Consider the following 23,283-nt stretch of genomic DNA (forward strand, 5'->3'; position numbering starts at 1 on the left):
TGCTTTTTTCTGATAACAACCTCTAGTGGGTCCGGGAAGACGAAAAGCAGTGTTGATTTACAGAAAGCGATTTAATGGCCGTCCCTTTTGCTAAGCAACAGCGTGAACAGCTTTGCTTTGTTAAATACCAGGGAGGAGGAAAGCACGCCCTGAACTGAATGTCTTTTCATGTGTTAGGAGACTTGCATGGCCGGCTGGATGACTTGTTTCTGATATTTTACAAGGTACGTACTGTGCTTTGCTAAGAGTCACACTGGCCCGTCCTACGGCATTTACTCATGGGAGCAGTCCCACTGATTGCAGTGGGGAGTATCCTCCAGGATCAAGCTCTCAAAGCTGCTTTCTCACATTCAGCTCAGTTGGTTTGGAAATGGCTTCTCTAAACAGAAGCTTGTCCCTGGTTGTTCTTCAAATCTGTTATTACAGCTATTGTTCTAGTTGTACGTTTTTTCCAAGGGTTAACAGTCCATTTTTTAAAGCTAGAAGACAACACTTAACTGGTAGCTTTCTTACCACTGATTTGTATCCGTACGTGTAAAGTGATAGGAGGCTGCAGAGCAGATACTGGCCAAGGCGCTCAGGTGGGGTAAACGGGTGAGGATGTCAATGGAACTGCAGCCACTTGGATCACCAGAGGAGTCAGCCAATTGTATCACCAGCCTCCTTCTGCCTAATCCTTTACAGTACAGTTAGCATTATACTGGATGAAATCCCAGCCTTAGAAAAGTCAAGGGGAGTTTTGGCATTAACTCCAGTGGGTCTGGAATTTCACCACAGAGCACAATGACTAGAAGACAGTACTGGTTCTTTTCAGTTGCTGACATGTATGATAAAGATGCTGTGAATCAGGGAAGCTGGAACACAAATATATGTATGGGCGGCGGTTTGGAGAACACAGAGGGGAGGGATTTGCCGTCTGTCCCCTTCTCACCCTATAGCATTTGACCATATTTCTTGTTTGTGTAGAACGGCCTTCCCTCCCCGGAGAAGTCCTATGTGTTCAACGGGGATTTTGTGGACCGAGGCAAACAGTCCGTTGAGATCTTGATCATTCTCTTTGCCTTTCTCTTGGTGTACCCAAAGGAGGTTCATCTGAACCGCGGAAACCACGAGGACCATATGGTCAACTTACGGTATGGGCACGGACTGCAGGGGGGCATTGGAGTACTCATGCTCATTACTAAACGGCTACTCAAAATCATTTCTTCTGTTTCCATCTAGCTATGGTTTCACCAAGGAGGTCATGCAAAAATATAAGGTAGGTTTGCTTTGAAATCTCACATGTTCTTTCCTTTGTCTGGCACACGCTTCCTGGTGCTTCACCTCCTCCTTCCTGCCCTTGTCTTTCTAGGTGCATGGGAAGAAAATTCTGAAAATGCTCCAGAATGTCTTTTGCTGGCTGCCACTGGCCACCTTAATCGATCAGAAAGTCCTAATTGTACACGGCGGGGTGTCTGACATGACTGACCTGGAGCTGCTGGCCAAAATCCAAAGGCACAAGGTACATTTTCTTTCTGGATCCCTTGAAATACAAAGGCACTGCTGGTTTGTGATTGCGAGAGCTTGTTTATTTCTGGTATCCTGGCCATAGAGAATAAAAACCCAGAACATGGCTTTGTAGTGGAAGGATGTTTAGATCCCAGCTTGAAACGGACTGATTTGACTTAACTGAGCATGCACACTAGGTGTAAAGAGGAGCAGAATAGAATAGCCTCTGGGTTTCTTTCCAGTGGGAAGGATATAGTTTCTGTCCTGGCTTGTGATGTATTTTGATGTCGTTAAACGGATTGGCTGAGGCAGCCCCTGTGATCCAAAGGGGGTCAGTAATAAGGGTTAGGACTCTGTCCCCTTGCTCATGGACTGCTTTCCTTGGTAGCACCAGTCCTCTTGCTCTGCACCCCCTGGCTTGTAATTTCTTTTTCAACACTGGGCTCGAGATGGTCTGGTGTGGGTAAGGCACCACAGTGTGATTCAGGAAATGGGGGTTCTGGTCCTGGCTCTGCCCTAGGAAGATTCCGGTGACCTTAGACGAGTTACTGTCTCTCTGTGTGCTATGTTTCACCACACTTCCTGACTATGCAGGGGTTTGGGGAGGACACATTTTCTTCTGAGGGATCCTGCTGTGATAACACCCAAAAGATCTCTCCCTGTAACCCCAAGCCCAGCCAACCCACTCTCAGCTGCTGAAATGCTCTGTAAGCTCCCTTGTAGCTGATCAAATCCTTTCCACATCCCCTCCAGGAATGACAGGAGTCCCTGATCCCCCGCCTCCTTTAATCACTAAACCCTCCTCTTACCTTCCTAAAATCAAGTATCTTTTGCTTATCCGGCTCCCAGCCCTTCCCACTTTCAGCTGGTTTGATTTCTATCCAGGTGCTGGCATGGGTCTCTTGATCATAGGATCAACAGTGAGGCACTGCTCCCATTTTACAGATGGGGAAACTGAGGCATGGAGGGGTGACTTGCCCAAGGTCACCCAGCAGGCAGTGGCAAAGCTGGGAATAGAATCCTGTCTCCACTGGACCATCCTTCCCAGCAGCGCTAGCTCGGTTACATCCTATTTTGCATAGGGCCCCAAAACAGCTAGAGCCAGACCAATAAGAGAGTATGATTAATCTCAATTTAACAGAGGGGGAAACTGAGGCCAGGAGAGCTGCGTGACTTGGCCAAAGCCACAAAGGTGGAGCTCGTGTTGGAGCTAAGGTCCAAACTAGGGAGCTCCTGGCCCCCAGCCTGGTGCCCAGACCCACCCCTCTATCTCTTTTCTTTCAGTTTGTTTCTGTGTTAAGGGGCAAAAAGAGAAAAGAGAAGAGTAGACACGTGGACTCCAAAGTGATAAATGGCGAGAGCCCTGTGGGTGTCGATCCTCCGAGGAGCAGTTCTTTCCCTGGCTCATGCCTCCAGGCTGGGGTAGCTAGCAAGGCCAGCAGGACAGAGCTCTCCCAGTGGGTCCGGCAGACGGTTGAAGAGGAGCTGGAGAAGTGCCGCCGGCAGGTGGGGTTCAGTGAGACTCCGGGAGACAAGGAGCTTACCTGTGTCAGCTCCGTGACCATGACCGAGTCAGAGCTGGAGTCCTGTGAAACAAGCGAGTCTAGCCAAGAAGAATGGAAGCAGGTGAGTTCCACCTTGTGTCGTTTGTGTCTTAGAGAAGACTGCACTAAGAATAATTTAATGTTTGTGGGAAATTAAAGTCCTGGGAAGTCGTCTTCTCCTTTTAATATGTTGTTGCTAGTTTGCTTGTCTCTTTGGGGCAGAGACCATCTTTGTTCTGTGTCTGTACAGCGCCTGGCACAGTGGGGTCCTGGTTCATGATGGGTTCCCAGGTGTTCTGGCTATAATACTAATACAGCGCGTGGTTGTGTGTTGCCGCACTGTGGTATTGGAAATCTCTCAGTACTTAGAGGAAATGATACCTGTGGAATCTCAGATGCTCTGGTGTGTGAAGCATTGGGGCAACCACTGTATGGAGTCCTCGTATGTGTTTGATCTCTCAGATTGTAGATTTATTGTGGAGTGACCCCATGACTCAGGAGGGCTGTAAAATGAATACGGTGCGAGGAGGCGGCTGCTACTTTGGGCCAGATGTGACAGAGAACATTCTCCAGAAGCACAGTCTGCAGTTCCTGATTCGCTCTCATGAGTGCAAGCAGGAAGGCTATGAGTTCTGCCACAATCGAAAGGTAGCTGGCTAGGCCAATGCTATCGGGTCAGAGATCAGGGTGTTGGAGTGTATTTCCATACTATCGCTTTGGGTTTCTTTTCAGTTTTGCTTTAACTCTGAATTTCTTGGAGTCTAATGGTGCTTTTGTGGATAACTACTGGACAAAATGCCTGTATAGTTTTTACCCTGAAGTTACTGATATGTGCTTTCCACCATAAATCAGGTTTTGACCTGGGAATCTTGAACTAAATTAGACTCCAGTTGGATCTGTCCCACAGACGCTGCCCCTGCACACAGACTGACATGCGTCTGTGCATTGAAAAGTGCTGTATTTAGCAAAATGGAATCCTATCTCCTTTGTCACATATTTACCCCTGGGGCTTCCAAACAGATGTTCTGTTCAAAACTGTTTGCAGTTATGCCAGGTTTGAAAACTGCAACCGTGTTTAACGAGCAGACACAGGACCAAATTCTGCTCTCAGATACACAACTGTAAATCCAGAGTGACTTCACTGACTTCAGCAGAGTTAGTCTGGATTCGTAGATGTGTACCTGAGAGTAGTGTTGCCAAGAGAATTCAGTGGAGTCCAGTGACTTTAGCAGTGCACACAGAGAACATATATAGTTTTCATTCTTCCCTTCCCAAACATTATCCTTGAATTTCCTTTCCCCAAACAAGTTGTACTGCTCCTTGATCCGAGCTCTGATTGGTGAATGTGGATTATCTGTGTGTATTGTAAATAACTGTAAATGCCTGTCCATTTTTTTCATGTAGGTACTGACCATATTTTCTGCTTCAAATTATTATGAGATTGGCAGTAACAGAGGAGCCTATGTGAAACTGGGGCCGGACCTGATCCCTCATTTTGTGCAGTATCAAGCTAACAAGACAGCCCACACATTAACTATGAGACAAAGGCAAGACTTTCTAGTTTAGTGTTAGCCATGCTATTAAGAGATGAACTTTGGATCATCAAATTCTGCTTTAGAATTAAACCAGAATTGATTGATTGATCCAAAACCCCAGATGTGAAAATTCCTGAAGTTTTGAGAAAGTTTGGATCTGGATGAATCAAGATGGAGTGTCTTTCGAAAAGATGTGCTTTAATACACACAGAGAAGTTATGTGCTTGGGACAGGAATTGCTGGGTGAGGTTGTGTGTGTTGTGCAGAAGATGATCATAAACTCTTAATCTTGGGTCCATTTCCAGTCTTCCGTTTTCAGTACAAAGTGTAACTCTTGCTATTTACAAACTATTTGGAAGTTTGACTTGATCACTTCAGAAGCTGATCATCCAGCGTGTTGTCAGTGGCTGATCTCATCTGAACAACCGAAACAAGTGTGGACAAACCACACCTTTGTCACTGAATTAGGAATAACACGTCTATTCCTGGAACCAAGCGAGGCTCCTGAACTGATTTCTAGTTATGTGGGATGGTGGTGGGGAGTTTTGTAGCACTGGTCCTAGCGTTGTGATTCATGTTGGGATGAGATACACCAAAGCTATGTGGCAGGGTATCGTGTGTAATCTGATGTGTTGCAGTTTGGGGTTAACTTGCCTGCAACAAATGCTCTCCACTCATGAGAGAGAGATGAGTATGGCCAGGGCATGCACGAATGGTCCAGCAGGGGCAGATGCTCTTCATCTCGCTCCCATGTGATGAGCTTTTTCAAAATGTCTGCGTTTCTTCTGCTTCTTCTAGGATCAGCAGAGTGGAGGAGTCAGCCTTCCGTGCGCTCAGGGAGAAGCTCTTTGCTCACACGTCGGACCTCATCTGTGCATTTAAGGGCTACGACCAGGATGAGACCGGTAAGACTGTGCAAGGAAAGACCTTGATGTGCACTAGCGGGCAGTGGACGGGGTCCCAGGTGGGTGTCCCTCGTGTAATGGAGCACACAGTCTAAAGCAGCTGCACAGCCCTGGCTGACAATGGACATAAAGCAAGAGTGGGAAAACGTGGGACTTGGTGTCCAGGTTGCTGCTGTCTGTGTCTTGTTAACCCAGGCTTGTGTGCATGGAAACTTTGCTCTTAGAATGGGAAAAGATACCATATCTCTGCCTGTAGTGACATCCTCTCACCCCTATATCTGCTGATCTAGCTGCACCTTGGGGAGGAATGTCACTGCAGTGCAGAGTTGTAGGGGTGAAAATAAGGCTCTTTGAGGTCTCCCGTAGCCCATGGACGATATGATAATAGAACCAACAGGATTACTAAATAAGCAACACCGTTCTTTCCTAAGTGTGATTTCAGCCTCCGCTTCCCAAGCTGCTTTCATGAGTGTCCTTTTCAAACAGGAGCTATCACACTGAGTGACTGGGCAACTGCGGTCGAGTCAGTCTTGCATTTAGGACTGCCCTGGCGGATGCTGAGGCCACAGCTGGTGCGCAGCACTGCAGGGGGCCTGCTGGAGTACAAATCCTGGCTGGATTACTTAGCTGTGGAACAACGGAGCAAAGAGGTAACTAACGGTGCTGCCATTCCTCAGAGCACAGTTGAAGGCTTGGACAATGCAGCCCACTTGACCACCAAAATGACAGGGCCTGCAGATTCTATGCTCATGAGTGCATGAACGTGCTAGGAAAGCCTCGGTGGAGAATTTCTTCATGTAGGCCCTGATCCAAACCCCACTGAAATCGATGGGAAGATGCCCATGGAGTGTTAGAACAGGCCAATGAACATTTTATTCAAGTAGTTAATTATGTATTTATTTCTATTCCTTTATTTGCTTAAACACCAGCAAGTTAATCCTTTAATCCTCACAACAATCCTGTGAGGTGGGAAGGGGTAGATTTGTGTTCCTTTTATTCGTTTGTTAGGGTTCTTTTCATGCCCCAGGAAGTCACTTAGGGGGCCTAAAATTAGAAAAGAAAAGAGAAACTGGCATATTTAGATCCAGATTTGGAATAAGCCAGAAAATGAGGTGTGGAAACCCAGCCCACTGTGAAATTCAGGCCTGGATCCCCGTTTGGATTTAGAGTTGCTGTAGTGATGTAGCTCTGAGACATTGTGTTTACGTGTTGCTGGATTTAGGAATGGGCTCACCGCCAATCACTAAGATCGTAACTGTAGTGAAATCAGGTATCTCAACAGTATCAGTGCGCCTGGGTTTGCGTTAAGTGCTTACAGATGGGGGTCACACTGGGAGGCAGAGTCATACCCAGGAGGATCAAAATGTCAAGACAACCCCAAAAGATTTAGATCTGCCTACAGCTTAAGTATTTAGTATGGATTTCTAGGTGTTTCAGTTTGCAGCACAAGGTAACGTGAAAGAGTGATTCTTTTCAGGGTAGATGAATTGCTTTTATTTATGCAATGCAACTCGCATCACTATACAAAAGCCTGAAATACCAGCCTGAATACCAGCCTATGCTAGGACTGGGTAGTAAGTTTTAGCATAAAAGGAAATATGTTATCTTCCAGCACATACAGTCAAGCTTGCTAGAAACCATTTATCGAAACAGATCCAACCTGGAGACCATCTTCAGGATCATAGATAGTGATCATTCAGGTAAGGATGTGTTTTCTTCCCTCCCCCCTCTATTTTGTTCCACCTCACTTTTGGGCTCACACTAGTTAAACCTGAGAAATTGGAAGCAGTTTGCTCAGTGGTTTAAAGCAAGGTCTTGGGAACCAAAAATGGCCCTGTGGTTCAACTGAGGATGTGTCTAGTTTACTAACTGTGGATGAATCACTTCTTTGTGCTGTGAAAATGGGCTTATGTAGGACCTCAGTGCAAAAGGGATATAACGTATGAGGATGACTTTGTGGTTAAGGTACCCTATTGGGACCCAGGAGATCTGGGTTTTGTTCCCAGTTGTGCTATAGCTACCTTCTGTAATGGCAAGTTACTTAAACTCCAGTTATGCACCATAAGACAATGGTAGTTTGGTTAATGATTTCCAGGAGTGTAGGATTGAGGTTAAACCTGTCTGTGCCTCAGTCTCCCATCTGTAAAATGGGGATAATACTTGCCAGGACCTTCTGAAACTTAATTCAATAAATGGTTGTAATACACTGAGAGCACCAGATGAAAAGTGTGGTAGGAGTGTAGATTAATATGAAGTTATCTTGGATAAATTCACTAGAAAAGAATAAGGTACTATATGTGTAACTGTGAGGTTACATTTGATCTATCCTATTAGCTAATCCCTTGGGGGCAGTGGACCGCTAGCCAGCATCAACAATAATGGGAGAAGATTCAGACTTGTGCTCAGATCCCCTGCAATACCTATCCCATTATGTATGGTGAGCCCCAGCACCACAGTAAACAGAGCAATTTGAATTAACTTTTTATGCTGCTAAATTATCTGTAAGAGGGCACTGTCTCTTCTCCCCTCATCCCCGGTGCATCTCAGCTGTTTGGAGCTCTCTTCGTATCACAATGCATTAAACCTTTGCTTCATTTTTGCCTATTATCTGTGCATTGGTAATTATAACAAAGTGCTGGAGAAAAGTAAAGTAAAGTATTATTAACATGCATTAATTTAGCCTCTACACCCAATTGAGATATGGAGTATTGTCACCAGTTTATATATGGGGAAAATGAGGAATATGCAGTAACTGACTTCAACAGTGCGGAGTGTGGCTGAGCCCAGAACGAAACATGGCTATTCTGATTGCTGCCAGTTCTGTGCAGGAGCTCAACAGTTACCTACCTTTGTGCTGCTGAAGGGGCAGGCTCAGAGAAGGGCTGCATGGCCCCTTGTGCACATTAGAGGGCAGCACAGGACTGTCTCCAAACTGAATTGCGAGTTTCTTCCCTGCAGGGCTCATTTCATTTGAGGAATTCCACCAGACCTGGACGCTGTTCAGCTCCCACATGAACATTGAGCTCACAGATGATGGCATCAGTGACCTGGCCCGGAGCATAGATTTCAACAAGGATGGAAACATAGACTTCAACGAGTTCCTAGAGGCCTTCCGCCTCATTGAACACACTCACTGTGACGACAAAGCAGCACCTCCCACCAGCGATGGCTGCTAGTGGCTGCCGCAACAGCCTGAAATGCCACATGCAATGCCTTTCCGAATGGCACCTCTCACAACTTGTGGGGAGGCAGAACTGAGTTGCATTTTAGGCATCTCAGTGTTGACAGCAGTTACTGCCCATGTTCCAATTTTTGGTATGATAACTGGCCAAATAGGTAAGTTGTATTTTAAAAGGAAATGGAGGGAATTTGGTGATCAAGTAGATAGAAAACCCCACTGTTGGAATAAATAACACTCTGCAAGGGTATGGTGTAGCCTGTTACAGAAATGTCAGTAAATGGGGGTAAATTATTACAGGAGCATTAAAGTTTGTGAAGTGGAATAATTAGGAACATCAGCAGTAGCAGAAGTTAAAGTATCTAATAAAGTACAAACAAAAAAAATGCAGGATCTTTGTGTTTTAAATAGACTTAAAGCCAAGAAGCAACCATTAATGATGAGCTAATGTCACACCATCATGTGAAGTTCTAACTTCTGCATGAAGTGTTTTGTTTTTTTTAAATCCTGTCTGGCTTTAAAGATGTAAAGTGACAGAATCTGCCACATCCCTAGGGTAAGACACTCCAGTTGTTAACCATCTTGCTAAAATGTGCCTTTTCTAGTCTGAATTGGTTTTAGCTTTTGCTAGTGGATCTCTTTCTGCTAGAAAGAGTTAAACTTACAAGATAGATACTTTAAGAGCTGCTATAGAGGTTCAAGTAATTGACCCATCACCACTATCTAGTGCTGCAGCAGAAAGTGAGAACTTTTGTTCAAACTAACAGCAAAAAAATTTGAACAAATCAAGATTCACCCAACCTTCACAAATGTAGTATTGGCAAGGGGTACTGGTATTTACTAAGGAATTTTCACTTTGTTTGGGAACCCAAGACAGACATCTGTCAGGTTTGAGTAATTTCTTATTATAAAAAATTACTTCAAATAGTATATCTAGCGTAATGCGAATATAATGCAGGGGAAGAAGTCAGGCAAACCTAAGTTCTTTACAGTATGATGCTTGGTAGATTTTTTTTTCCTAGCACAAATCTGCTGGATTTGTTAGTCACAAGTGCCTTTTTACAAATCTCTACGTAACTTATCACAAAGTATAACTTTTTAGAAATAAAAAGGCAACAAGATGAAGGACACAATTTAAAGTAGACATTTTATTCTATTTCCTGAATAAGCAAAATGATATAAAAATATAGCCTTGCAGTCCAAAAACGGTCACATTACACTAAACACTATATCCACAACTTCCTCCCACAGAAATATTAAACATGTTTACAGTATAATGTACAAGTTTGCAACAGCCTAGTTTTTGTATGCAAAATTTTGTGATGTAGATTCTTTTCATGTTTTTACTCACTGCAAAAATGAAAATTTGAAAGGCAAGATTCCCTTAGCATTGCATGGAAGAACAATGCTGTTGTAAAAATGTACAATAGTACATAACTTTTGTAGCAGAACAGTATCTGAACAGATTCTTTTAAGAAAGCATATACAGCTTTATAAGTCTAAACCTTCCAAAGGTCATCAAGTTTGAAAAGCATGGAAGAGGCTTTGCTAGTCCAAAAGATTATAGCAGATACCAAATTTCTGAAATCCTATACTAAGATATGCATTTTATTTTTAACCTGGTCAGTTTCAGGCTTTGAAACTGAACCCTGAAACAAGGTAATGCATTTGATATGCCCCTAACAGTGGGCTAGGACAAGTCAACTGAAGATTCCTCCTCTGATAGGGATGCTCTCATTCAATCCATGTTCTATGAGTTTTATGTCTTCCAGGTCATCTTTTATTATGCTAATCAAATGACTTAGGCCTTCTTGTTGCTGCTTCAAATGCTAGAATAATTAAAGAAAGAATGCGAAAAAACACTTCAGCTGTAGCATTTATCACACAAAACTACAGGTCAGTCCACTACTTGATAAAAAGATCAGAACAGCTTTATACCATTTAGAACCTCTCAAATAACTTCGTTACTACAACAGCTAAGTTTACTTTTTGAAGGCACAAGTAATGTAGTTTTGTTAAGTATAATACATTTTCATTTTTACTATGGTCATGCTTGAAGGCCTGTGAGCTCCTTACCAAAACACTAAACTATGAGTTCACTCAGGGTTAGAGCTGGTTGGAAAAATGCAGATTCAATTACACTTTTGTCAAAACATAGCAAGTTCCAGGGTTGACAGTACTGCTGCAGAGAGCATGGAAGACCCAGCTAAAGCTAAAGGACTCTCAGCTCTAGGACCAGCCCCATCAGCTCTCTGGTGGACCAGGGAGCCTGAAGTCCTAGGACTGGTTTTCCAAGAACTGCATTTCTGAGTAGCCCCTACATGTGCACTGCTTGGGGTACCACAAGAAAACAACTTCACTGCACATCAGGATTGCCAAGAACAGAGCTCTTAGTCTAGAGGAAATGCGGCAACAGCATCAAGCAAATATTAAGTCCATTTGAGAGTCAAGAGGCATGCTGAAACTTCAATTCCAACACCACTGTTTTCCATCTTGTTATTTATAAGGCTGTGCACCCTCCACCCAAACAGGCTGTTGTAGAATTCTGCATGCAGTTCACCACAAGGAATACTTACTTGCTTGATTTCTTGTAAGAGATCTGCATCAATGTAGTACCTCTCTTCAGCCCTAACTGCTCCAAAATGATTTTGCATCCTGATCTGAGACATCAGTTCATTTAGTCGACCCTAAAAATAGATGGAAATCACACGTATTAGGATAGAAAAGCAGTTTCCCCTTGACATCCGTAGTCCTGACAGAAAAATGTACCATCAGCCAGAAAGTTTTGGCTCAGCTTCTTTTTTTGTTTGTTTTTTAAAGAAGAGGGGTGGGGGATATAATACAGTAAACAGTCTGATACTGTTCATAAAATTGCTTCAGTACTCCCTGTGCTGTCTTGGACTTTGTAAGGGCTTTTTTCAAGATTGGGTTTAGGACTTGCAAATCTGCTGACTCAAATCAACAGGGAAAATGTCCATGTTTTTCTTCATAGGAAGAAATACCAACTACAAATAGTTTTAACCCTGCTTTGGGGAGGTTGTTTTACAGCTTTATTGTAAGTACACCAAGAGCCTGTTTCTGTTGCAAGAGCTTAACTCACTCACCTTGAACTGAGTAGGTGCATTGAGCTCACATTGAATGGTGTCTAACTGTACACGAAGTTGTTCCTCATCAGCCTGAATGGCATAGCCACTTTTCCTTTGGATCTCTTGTTTAATTAACACCTGCAAAAGGAACCACTGAAGTTATGATCTTTGGAATGACTGAAAGGAAAAGGAATGGGAAATAATTTTCCTTTTACAGCTCTAAGTCTAGTCTGTTGCCAGTGGAACACACACATCAGATTACTCAATGCATCCAAGTGTTACCTGTAAGGTTCTATGAGAGAGATCCATTAGTTTCCTCTTGTACTGGGCTATTTTTGCCATGGTTGTGGTCTGATTTTTCTGCAGCTCACTAATATCTTCTGATATTATCTAGAAGAAAAATATGGTTGCAGCTGGAGGCCATCAAAAATTTATTTAAAAAAAATTAAATTAAAGACCTTCTTACAAGCAGGAAAATACTAGTAGCAGCATTCATTTTCCCTGCTATTAGAGTTTCAAAACAATGATCAGTCCTAAAGAGGCCATATTTGAGAACACCTGCAAAAAGAGTCATGTGATGAGTACATGATAAACTATCATGTAAGACTGCCATCATACCCTACTGTTTAATAAGTAGGTCTGTTGCAGCCCATCTCTGCCGTCACCATCATTCTGTTTTGTATGGAATTAACTGAATGTCTTAAATATTTATCCTGAACAGGAGAGCAGCCGAGGGGGCCTTAATCTGTCAGTACCCTTAACCCCTTTCCTGCTTCCCACTTCTGTCCCCTTAAAGTGAAAATATCTGTTCTGGTCAGGTAGTTACAGCACACCCATCACTACAGGATCGGTGCCCCAAATACGCTCCCCAAACTGAGGCTGTCAGGTGCTATGGCAGGAATTTTCAAGAGACCTAAAAGGTCTTACATACGCATCCCCCCCACTGAGTGGGGTGCTTGTCAGGAAGAGCGGAGTGCCTAATTTGGAGACACTTTTGAAAATCCCTGAACTAAAAAGAGTGGATTTTTGACTCTGTCATAGCCAAAAAGATAATTCTCTTTCAAGGGAGCAGATGAGAGAGAAAATATTCATACAAAGCAGAGAACAGGTATTTCTTAAGTCTGCCACTCCTACATATAGCATGGTGTCAAATGTCTGTTAAATCATATACAAGAGTCCTAATAGCTTCTGTAAGGGTTGTCTTGCAGTTCCTGTTTCAGCTTCAGTTAAGTCACCTACGCAAAGATATTCTAAATTCGTAACTACACAGATGCATGATTCAATGGGTACGTCTACACTGGAATAAAAGATGCAGGGCGTGGCTGGGCTGGCCCAGGTCAGCTCACTGACTCACAAGGCTCAGGCTGCGGGGCTAAAAATTGCTGTGTAGATATTCAGGCTTAGGTTGGAGTCTGGAACCCTCCCTCATTGTGGGGTCCCAAAGCTCAGACCCAAACATCTAAACAGCAATTTTACAGCTCCACAGGCCCTGGGTGTTGAATTACTGTGTAGATGTATCCTATGTTTCTCTATTATCTATGGTGGAAGCAGTTTAGAACTATTGCTAAGTGTAAATACTCCCCAGATTAGTTCTCAGCAGTTGGAAGTCAGGATTTAAGGCCACAGGAGTCACACTTTTCAAGTGTGAAATCCATTGTCTGCAACCGTGTTCAAAACGAATAGTGTCCAGAAGTTAACACTTACATCTAATCTGGTCTGATGCTGCTTAGTCATCTGATCTTGGACCTTTAACCTTCTCAGCAGCTCTTTGAACCCTACCATTGGTACAGGGATAAGCCTATGGGAACAGAAGAAGTGCTTCATTAAACAACTCAAGATTTACATCTATATTTAACAAAATATTCCTGTATTGCAGACTGTTCATTACAAGAATGAGAAGTCATTGTAATTACGGGTGTTAAATTCAAAAGTCCTAACCACTTATACTGACCATGTAGGAGATTTATTTAGAGTTGCAGGACTAACAGGGTAGGATTGATCCCAAAAAATGTGCTGGTTTGATGTTCACAGATACAGCGAGCTAACAGTTCTAAACAATTAACATCTACACTACAGCAAGAATTTGCAACCCAAAAATCAGACATGACTTCTGACCAAGCCCACAGTCCTCTGCTGCCACAGATTTACATACTAATAATTTTGGGGGTGCTGCATAGATTGTACATGTATAGTGGATTCTATACCATCTGTCTAGACTTTCTATATTGCTTCCAGAGAACTAATCAGCTCAGGAGAGAGGGGAGAAAGCTGCAGAGGGGGTTGAGTGCACTTCTTTCTTTCCCCTGGGTCCTAAAGGCAGATTTACTAAATTGGCATTTTTGTGAGGGAGATTGTGTTTGTGATTCTGTGGCCACCCTCTCATTACCTACTTTGTAGTTATCACATTATACGTTTGTACCCCTAAAAATATTATCTCCTAAAGTTACCTGAAAGTTATTTTAGAAAGTGTTGATTTTAAAGGCTAAATTCACACCGTATATCCATGTTCTTAAAAAAGAGAGAGAGAGAGACTGACTTACTTTTCAGGATCAGGATTATCCACTTTGGCCTGTTCCCAGATAATAGGATCAACACCTACAAGAGAAAATGGAAATTCTTTCCATAAGGACAATGTCAGTGGTGCTTCAATAGTTTTCACATCAAACAGCTGGTAAGTGATCAGATTTAATAATGCACAGCAGCCAGCAAACAGAGCTGTAAACAGGGGAGTTTCAGAGGGAATTCTCTTGGAGGAGCAGGTTTTTGTAGTTTGTGTATTGTCTTGTGTAGTTTGTGTGTGTGGAGGCTGCTAGGGGCCATGTGCTGGGAGAGCAGCTGAGCCAATATTAGGGGGCGGGGCTTACCTGATTAGGGGTCCTATAAAAGTAGCCAGCAAACAGAACTGTAAACGGGAGTTTCAGAGGGAGTTTACAGGGGGAGGTTGCAGGGGAGACTAGGACAGAGGAACTGACAGGCTAGGTAAGGGAGTGGGTGGTGGTCTGGTGCCTGCTGGGGGTTTGTGTTGTGTGTGTTCCGTGGACTACCAGGCTTTAGGTGGGAAGGCTATGACCGATACAGAGGTAGCAGTGAAAGACACAATGAGGATGACTGGATGTGGAAGCTGCGGCATGTACATGATCCTGAAAGGGGTACCTGAAAAGAGTTTTGTATGCATGAAGTGCCGCCTGATAGAGTGATGGAAGAAAAGATCGAGGACTGGAGATGCAGGTGGAAACTCTGGTCAAGTTTAGAAGGGAGTTCGAGCAGATGATGGAGCACAGACACGAGAGCGCTGAAGGGATAAGCTCAGACTTGCAGATGGAAACAGGACCGAAAAATTCTGAGGAGAGACTGCTGGGTGAGGAAAGTGGACAGTGGAAGCATGTGACTAAGAGAACCAGGCAGAGGAAAAGATGGGCCAGTGAAGGAGAAATAGAACTCAGCAACAGGTTTGCAGAGTTGGAAAATGAAGAAGAGGCACAGCATGTGGTCGCTGAAGGAGAGAGGGCAAGGAAAAAGAGAAGAGCTGTTAGTCCTACAGGAGGAGGGGAGGAGTCAGTGGAGGCAATACCAAATATAAGCCCCAGGAGGATTGCAAGAGTGAATAGGAATTGAGAGGACTTGCAGCCAGTAGGTGCAGGGGATAGATCGGAGAATCACACTGTCACCAGGAAAAGGCAGGTCTACGTGATTGGAGACTCTTTACTGAGAAGAATAGACAGGCCTGTAACTAGAGCTGATCGGGAGAACAGAAGGGTGTGCTGTATGCCGGGTGCTAAGATACAGGATGTGGACCTGAGGCTGAAAATGATCCTAGCGGGAGCGGGGAAGAATCTGTTGATTGTCCTTCATGTGGGAACGAATGATACGGCTAGATTCTCGCTGGAATGTATCAAGGGAGACTATGCCAGACTGGGGAAGACGCTTAAGGAAATCAAGGCTCAAGTGATCTTCAGTGGGATTCTGCCGGTTCCTAGAGAAGGGCGACAAAGGTGTGACAAGATTATGGCGATCAACAGATGGCTCAGGCAGTGGTGCTATAAGGAGGGCTTTGGGATGTATGGCCATTGGGAAGCATTTAAGGACAGAAGACTGTTCTCTCGGGATGGGCTTCACCTGAGTAAGGAGGGAAAGATTTCTAGAATGGAGGCTCGCCCAACTGATTAAGAGAGCTTTAAACTAGGAATTTGGGGGAGATGGTTGGGAGATGTCCAGGAGATCTCTACGCTGGAATTTAACCTTGAGAGGGAAGTAAAGAAAGAGGGGATACAGCCATGCACAGAAGAATTGACATAAGGAGGAAGGGTTGTGTGGATACCAGACTAACAGGTGATGCTGGTGGTAGAATGTCTGTGCCTAACAGGGTAGAAGAATGTCAGTGAAGCCAAATGGCAAAAATTAAGATGTCTGTACACTAATGCGAGGAGCCTAGGTAACAAAATGGAGGAACTAGAGCTACTGGTGCAGGAAGTGAAACCGGATATTATAGGGATAACAGAAACATGGTGGAATAGTAGTCATGACTGGAGTACAGGTATTGAAGGCTATGTGCTGTTTAGGAAAGACAGAAATAAAGGCAAAGGTGGTGGAGTAGCATTGTACATCAATGAGGAGGTTAACTGTAAAGAAATAAGAAGTGATGGAATGGACAAGACAGTCTGTCTGGGCAAAAATCACACTGGGAAAGAAAGCTACTAGAGCTTCCCCTGAGATAGTGCTTGGGGTGTGCTACAGGCCACTGGGATCTGATTTGGATATGGATAGAGACCTCTTTAATGTTTTTAATGAAGTGAACACTAATGGGAAATGTGTGATCATGGGAGACTTTAACTTCCCAGATATAGACTGGAGGACAAGTGCTAGCAAGAATAATAGGGCTCAGATTTTTCTGGATGTGATAGCAGATGGATTTCTTCAAGTAGTTGAAGAACCAACAAGAGGGGATGCCATTTTAGATTTGGTTTTGGCGAGTAGTGAGGACCTCATAGAAGAAATGGTTGTAGGGGACAACCTTGGTTCAAGTGATCATGAGCTAATTCAGTTCAAACTAGATGGAAGGATAAACAAAAATAGATCTGGGACTAGGGTTTTTGACTTCTCACAGGCTAACTTTAAAGAATTAAGAAAATTAGTTAGGGAAGTGGATTGGACTGAAGAACTTGTGGATCTAAATGCGGAGGAGGCCTGGAATTACTTTGTCGCAGCTGCAGAAACTATCAGAAGCCTGCATCCCAAGAAAGGGGAAACAAAACATAGGCAGGAGTTGTAGACCAAGCATCTCAGAGAGGGGATTAAGAAAAAGCAGAAAGCCTACAAGGAGTGGAAGAAGGGTGAGATTAGCAAGAAAAGCTACCTTAGTGAGGTCAGAACATGTAGGGATACAGTGAGAAAGGCTAAAAGCCATGTAGAGTTGGACCTTGCAAAGGGAATTAAAACCAATAGTAAAAGGTTCTATAGCCATATAAATAAGAAAACAGAGAAAGAAGAAGTGGGACAGCTGAGGATGGAACAGAGGTTAAGGATAACCTAGGCTAAACACTGAGGATGGAATAGAGGTTAAGGATAACCTAGGCATGGCCCAATATCTAAATAAGTACTTTGCCTCAGTCTTTAATAAGGCTAATGAGGAGCTTAGGGATAATGGAAGGATGACAAATGGGAATGAGGATATAGAGGTGGATACTACCACATCTGAGGTAGAAGCCAAACTCGAACAGCTTAATGGGACAAAATCGGAGGGCCCAGATAATCTTCATCCAAGAATATTAAAGGAACTGGCGCATGAAATTGCAAGCCCATTAGCAAGAATTTTTAATGAATCGGTAAACTCAGGGGTTGTACCGTACGACTGGAGAATTGCTAACAGTGTTCCTATCTTTAAGAAAGGGAAAAAAAGTGATCCGAGTAACTATAGGCCTGTTAGTTTGACATCTGTAGTATGTAAGGTCTTGGAAAAAATTTTGAAGAAGGACATTGAGGTCAATGGTAATTTGGGACAAGTTACAACATCGTTTTACTTAAAGTAGATCGTGCCAAACCAACCTGATCTCCTTCTTTGAGAAGAAGACAGATTATTTAGACAAAGGAAATGCAGTAGATCTAATTTACCTCGATTTCAGTAAGGCATTTGACACGGTTCCACATGGGGAATTATTAGTTAAATTGGAAAAGATGGGGATCAGTATGAGAATTGAAAGGTGGATAAGGAACTGGTTAAAGGGGGGACTCCAACGGGTCATACTGAAGGGTGAACTGTCAGGCTGGAAGGAGGTTACTAATGGAGTTCCTCAAGGATCGGTTCTGGGACCAATCTTATTTAACCTTTTTATTACTGACCTTGGCACAAAAAGCGGGAATGTGCTAATAAAGTTCGCGGATGACACGAAGCTGGGGGGTATTGCTAACACAGAGAAGGACCGGGATATCATACAGGAAGATCTGGATGACCTTGTAAACTGGAGTAATAGTAATAGGATGAAATTTAATAGTGAAAAGCGCAAGGTCATGCACTTAGGGATTAATAAGAATTTTAGATATACATTGGGGACACATCAGTTGGAAGCAACAGAGGAGGAGAAGGACCTTGGAGTATTGGTTGATCACAGGATGACTATGAGCCACCAATGTGACATGGCCGTTAAAAAAGCTTATCGGGTTTTAGGATGCATCAGGCGAGGTATTTCCAGCAAAGATAAGGAGGTGTTAATACCGTTATATAAGGCGCTGGTGAGACCTCATCTGGAATACTGTGTGCAGTTCTGGTCTCCCATGTTTAAGAAGGATGAATTCAAACTGGAACAGGTTCAGAGACGGGCTATTAGGATGATCCGAGGAATGGAAAACCTGCCTTATGAAAGGAGACTCAAAGAGCCTGGCTTGTTTAGCCTAGCCAAAAGAAGGCTGAGGGGAGACATGCTTGCTCTTTATAAATATATCAGAGGGATTAATATTAGGGAGGGAGAGGAATTATTTAAGCTTAGTACCAATGTAGACACAAGAACAAATGGGTATAAAATGCACATTAGGAAGTTTAGACAAAGGTTTCTAACCATTAGAGGAGTGAAGTTCTGGAACAGCCTTCCAAGGGGAGTAGTGGGGGCAAAAGACATATCTGGCTTTAAGACTAAGCTTGATAAGTTTATGGAAGGGATGGTATGATGGGATAGCTTAATTTTGGCAATTGATCTTTGATCATCAGCAGATAAGTATGCCCAGTGGTCTGTGATGGGATGGGATCTGAGTTACTGCAGAGAATTCTTCCCTGAGTGCTGGCTGGTGAGTCTTGCTCACATGCTCAGGGTTTAGCTGATCGCCATATTTGGGGTCAGGAAGGAATTTTCCTCCGGGGCAGATTGGCAGAGGCCCTGGAGGTTTTTCGCCTTCCCCTGCAGCGTGGGGCATGGGTCACTTGCTGGTGGATTCTCTGCAGCTTGAGGTCTTCAAACCACAATTTGAAGACTTCAATAACTTGGACATAGGTTAGGGGTTTGTTATAGAAGTGGCTGGGTAGGGTTCTGTGGCCTGCTTTGTGCAGGAGATCAGACTAGATGATCATGTCTGTCCCTTCTGACCCTAAAGTCTATGAATCTAAAGACCCACACTGCAATCAGCTGTGATAAGCTAAATTAATAGCTTGAAGATTCAGTTTATTAAGACGTCCCAGGCCCAGGTTTTGTGCAAATATCTGGGCCAAAGAACAGTTGTCAAGCTGTCTCATTGGTAGAGAGATGAAAGGAAAAAGTGAAAATGGTGATTAAACATTAAGCAGCAGAAAAAGTTGTCAGGAGATCACCAAAATCTGGTCCAAAAGGAATACAAAAATAATAGCACAAGCAACTAAGTTGTGTGTTAAACAAATCACAACATCAAAAACAAACAAACACACAAGACTTCTTTGGAAACCTCTATCAGTTCAGTCAGAGTGTCACTTATTTTGCCATTATTTTCCGTATATTAATGAATATTTATATAGCAATTTAATGATTAAATAATCTGTGAAGCTGGCATAAGACAAAGCAATGAAAAGACATCAGTTGGCTCCATCATTGCTGCTGAGCTGCCAAATGGGAAATCAAAAAGATCTAGCCATTACATATTTTTAGGACTGTCGATTAATCACATTAACTCACGTGATTAACTCAAAAAAAATTGTGATTAAAAAATTAATCACACTGTTAAACATTAGGTCACTTGAAATTCAATATTTTTGGATGCTTCTACATTTTCAAATATTGATTTCTATTACACAGAATACAAAGTGTACAAAGCTCACTTAATATTTATTATGAATATTTGCACAAAAATGGTAAGAGTATTTTTCAATTCACCTCATACAAGTACAGGAACTCTTTGCTTAATGTAGTTATGTTCCTAAAAAAATGCTACTTTAAGCGAATCCAATTATTAATTAACCCATAAGAGTTAATGTAAATGGGTGGTGGGGTTAGGTTCCAGGAAAAAAAAAAATTTTTTTTTTTTTACAGTGTGTGTAAATTTTAAACAATTTAATACTGTAGACAGCAATGATGATTGTGAAGCTTGGTTGAGGTGGTGAAGTCAGAGGATGGGCTATTTCCCAGGGGATGCCTTGCTGCTAAATGATGAACTAACACTTGGCAGAGCCCTCAAGGATTAACACATTGTTATTAATGTAGCCTCACACTCTACAAGGCAGCACAAATGGAGGGAGGAGACACAACTGATGCATGGCAATGGCTGCAAACGTTCCCTGGGGAAACTGAAGATGATAAATCCTCGCTATCCCACTGGAGTGCACCACTCCCTCCACTTACCAAAGTGCCAGGAGGTGCATGCATGTGTGAGATAGAGAGCCACTGTGTGTGGGGTGTGCGTGTGTGTGAGAGAGACACACACACTCTGCCCCTTTAAGTATGTTGACCCCACTTTAAGTATATTGCCTTTTTAAGTAGATCAGCAAGCTGAGAAAGCAGCTGTTGCCAGCAAGGTCTCTGTCCTGAGCCCTGTCCTGTCCACCCCTGCTCTGTGGAGATGGGGTACAGGAGCAGGTGGAGGGGGGACACCCTGACATCAGCACACCCCCTCCCCCTCACAGCAAGCAGGAGGCTCCCCCAGGAGCAACTCCAAGGCAGGGGGCAGGAACAGCACATGGCGCTGCCGGGGAGGAGACACCTGAACTGCCCGGCAAGGCAACTGACAGCCTGCTCAGCAGCTGCTGCACAGGGAACTTGGCAGGGCTGCCAGCCCACCCCGGTTCCAAGCCCCCACCAGCTAGCTCCAATGGGCTGCTCTCCCTACAAGCAGTGGACAAAGCAGATGGCTGCCAAACAATGTTATAAGGGAGCATTGCACAACTTTAAACAAGCATGTTCCCCAATTCATTAGCAACATAACGAAACAGTGTTAACTGGGAGGACCTTAAGTGAGGAGTTACTGTACTATACTGCAATCTTTATCATGAAAGTGTAATTTATAAACGTAGATTGTTACATAGCTGCATTCAAAAACAAAACAAGGTAAAAAAAAACTTAAGTCCACTCAGTCTTACATCTCATTCAGCCAGTCACTCAGACAAACAAGTTTGTTTACATTTAGGGGAAATTACTGCCCGTTTCTTATTTACATCACCTAAAAAAGTGAGAAAAGGCATTTGCATAGCATATTGCAAGGTATTTACATGCCAGATATGCTAAACATTCTTATGCCCCTTCATGCTTCTGCCACCATACTAAAGGACACGCTTCCATACTGATAATGCTCATTAAAAAAATGCATTAATTAAATTTGAGACTGAGCTCCTTGGCGTAGAATTGTATGTCTCCTGTTCTGTTTTATCCATATTCTGCCATATATTTCATGTCATAGCAGTCGTGGATGATGACCCAGCACATGTTGTTCGTTTTAAGAACACTTACACAGCAGATTTGACAAAATGCAAAGAAGGCAGAGATTTTTAAGAATACTTACAGCACTCGACCCAAGGTTTAAGAATCCGAAATGCCGTCAAATCTGAGAGAGACGAGGTGTGGAGGAGCATACTTTTAGAAGTCTTAAAAGAGCAACACTCCAATGCAGAAACTACAGAACCCAACCATCAAAAAAGAAAATCAATCTTTTGCTGGTGGCATCTGGCTCAGATGATGAAAACAAACACGTCGGTCCGCTTTGCTTTGGATTGTTATCGACCAGAACCTGTCATCAGCATTGACGCATGTCCTCTGGAATGGTGGATGAAGCATGAAGGGACACAGGATTCTTTAGCGCATCTGGCATGTAAATGTACTGCAACGCTGGCTACAACAGTGCCATGCGAATGCTTGTTCTCACTTTCAGGCAACACTGTAAACAAGAAATGGGCAGCACTATCTCCCATAAAATGTAAACAACCTTGTTTACGTGATTGGCTGAAGGAGGACTGAGTGGACTAGTAGGCTCTAAAGTTTTACATTGCATTCAAAAAGAAAAAAAGTTATTGTACATAATTTTCTACATTTGTAAATTCAGCTTTTATGATAAAGAGATTGAATTAAACTACTCACATTAGAGGAATTGAAATACTATTGTTTTTTACAGTGCAAATATTTGTAATAAAATATAAAGTGAGCATTAATTTTAATTGTGTGATCACAATTCACCTTATTTATTGCTTCACAGCCCTAAATATTTTATATTGTTTGCCTAGTTTAAACTAGTTTTCAGAACATCCTTGGGAAGTAGGCAAGTATCATTTTCAACAATAGGGAAACCATGAGATTTGCTCAAAACCACATAGCAAAGTTGGGACTAGAATTCTGATGTCTTGGTACCCAGCTCTGTGCTATCACCATTGGACTATATTATCTATCAAGGATAATGTGCTAAGATGCACACACTGAGTATATTAATTCACATAAAGTGAAGTTACAAAAACTAAGATAAGAATATAAAGGCAATAGCCCTCAAGATGCAGAAGACAAAGGAAGTGTTGAGATTTACTCCGATCACGTTTGTAAATTTCAGCTCCAGGCTGAAGGAGCATTTTTAAGAAAGTTTAGTTGGGGGGAGGGAGGGTGGAAAAGCCATTTTAACTGTTTAGCAACCTTAATTATGGCATTCTTTAAGTGAATGCTACTATTTATTCCTCCTCAGGTATACTGTTTTTCATTTCTTTTTATTAAGCCGTCTTTTCCTTGGTATGACCAGTGACCCAGATTATGCAGATCCCTCTATTAAATACATCTTTTGTATTTACTATGTTACTTCGGGTATGCATTCACAAGCAACATTAAAGTGCTGCCATGGCAGTGCTTTAATGTGGCTGTGTGGTCGTAGCACCAGCACTGGGGGAGAGGTCTCCCAGCGCTGTTAAAAAACCACCCCCACAAGGGGAGTGGCTACCAGTGCTGGTGCACTGTCTACACTGCCACTTTACAGCGCTGAAACTTGCAGCACTCAGGCGGGTGTTTTGTCACACCCCTGAGCGAGAAACTTGCAGTGCTGTAAAGTGGCACTGTAGACAAGGCCTTAGTTTTGTCTGCCAGTTTGAATATCATCCAATCAACTTTCTCTCAACGTTATGGACAAACATGT

At 43.0% G+C, this 23,283-nt stretch overlaps 2 protein-coding genes across 3 annotated transcripts in view; one reads left to right on the top strand and one right to left on the bottom strand.

The window, feature by feature from the left end:
* PPEF2 (protein phosphatase with EF-hand domain 2) overlaps positions 1 to 9,014 on the top strand; it is a 49,129-nt gene extending 40,115 nt beyond the window's left edge. The window contains exons 8-18 of the mRNA XM_050945251.1: positions 178 to 224; positions 967 to 1,133; positions 1,222 to 1,258; positions 1,352 to 1,501; positions 2,773 to 3,114; positions 3,495 to 3,680; positions 4,437 to 4,579; positions 5,366 to 5,472; positions 5,959 to 6,122; positions 7,085 to 7,172; positions 8,431 to 9,014. Of these exons, the coding sequence (XP_050801208.1) occupies positions 178 to 224; positions 967 to 1,133; positions 1,222 to 1,258; positions 1,352 to 1,501; positions 2,773 to 3,114; positions 3,495 to 3,680; positions 4,437 to 4,579; positions 5,366 to 5,472; positions 5,959 to 6,122; positions 7,085 to 7,172; positions 8,431 to 8,648 (1,649 nt within the window). The 3' untranslated portion in view covers positions 8,649 to 9,014. The remainder of the gene's footprint in view (positions 1 to 177; positions 225 to 966; positions 1,134 to 1,221; positions 1,259 to 1,351; positions 1,502 to 2,772; positions 3,115 to 3,494; positions 3,681 to 4,436; positions 4,580 to 5,365; positions 5,473 to 5,958; positions 6,123 to 7,084; positions 7,173 to 8,430) is intronic.
* Positions 9,015 to 9,778: 764 nt separating this feature from the next.
* NUP54 (nucleoporin 54) overlaps positions 9,779 to 23,283 on the bottom strand; it is a 29,744-nt gene continuing 16,239 nt past the window's right edge. For both annotated transcript variants that reach the window (XM_050945252.1, XM_050945253.1), the window contains 6 exons: positions 14,277 to 14,331; positions 13,441 to 13,534; positions 12,019 to 12,126; positions 11,755 to 11,874; positions 11,227 to 11,337; positions 9,779 to 10,479 (listed from right to left, as the gene is read on the bottom strand). In XM_050945252.1, the coding sequence (XP_050801209.1) occupies positions 10,351 to 10,479; positions 11,227 to 11,337; positions 11,755 to 11,874; positions 12,019 to 12,126; positions 13,441 to 13,534; positions 14,277 to 14,331 (617 nt within the window). In that variant the 3' untranslated portion in view covers positions 9,779 to 10,350. The remainder of the gene's footprint in view (positions 10,480 to 11,226; positions 11,338 to 11,754; positions 11,875 to 12,018; positions 12,127 to 13,440; positions 13,535 to 14,276; positions 14,332 to 23,283) is intronic.

Source organism: Gopherus flavomarginatus, chromosome 3 (genome assembly GCF_025201925.1).
Source record: "Gopherus flavomarginatus isolate rGopFla2 chromosome 3, rGopFla2.mat.asm, whole genome shotgun sequence".
Lineage (NCBI taxonomy): Eukaryota > Metazoa > Chordata > Testudines > Testudinidae > Gopherus > Gopherus flavomarginatus.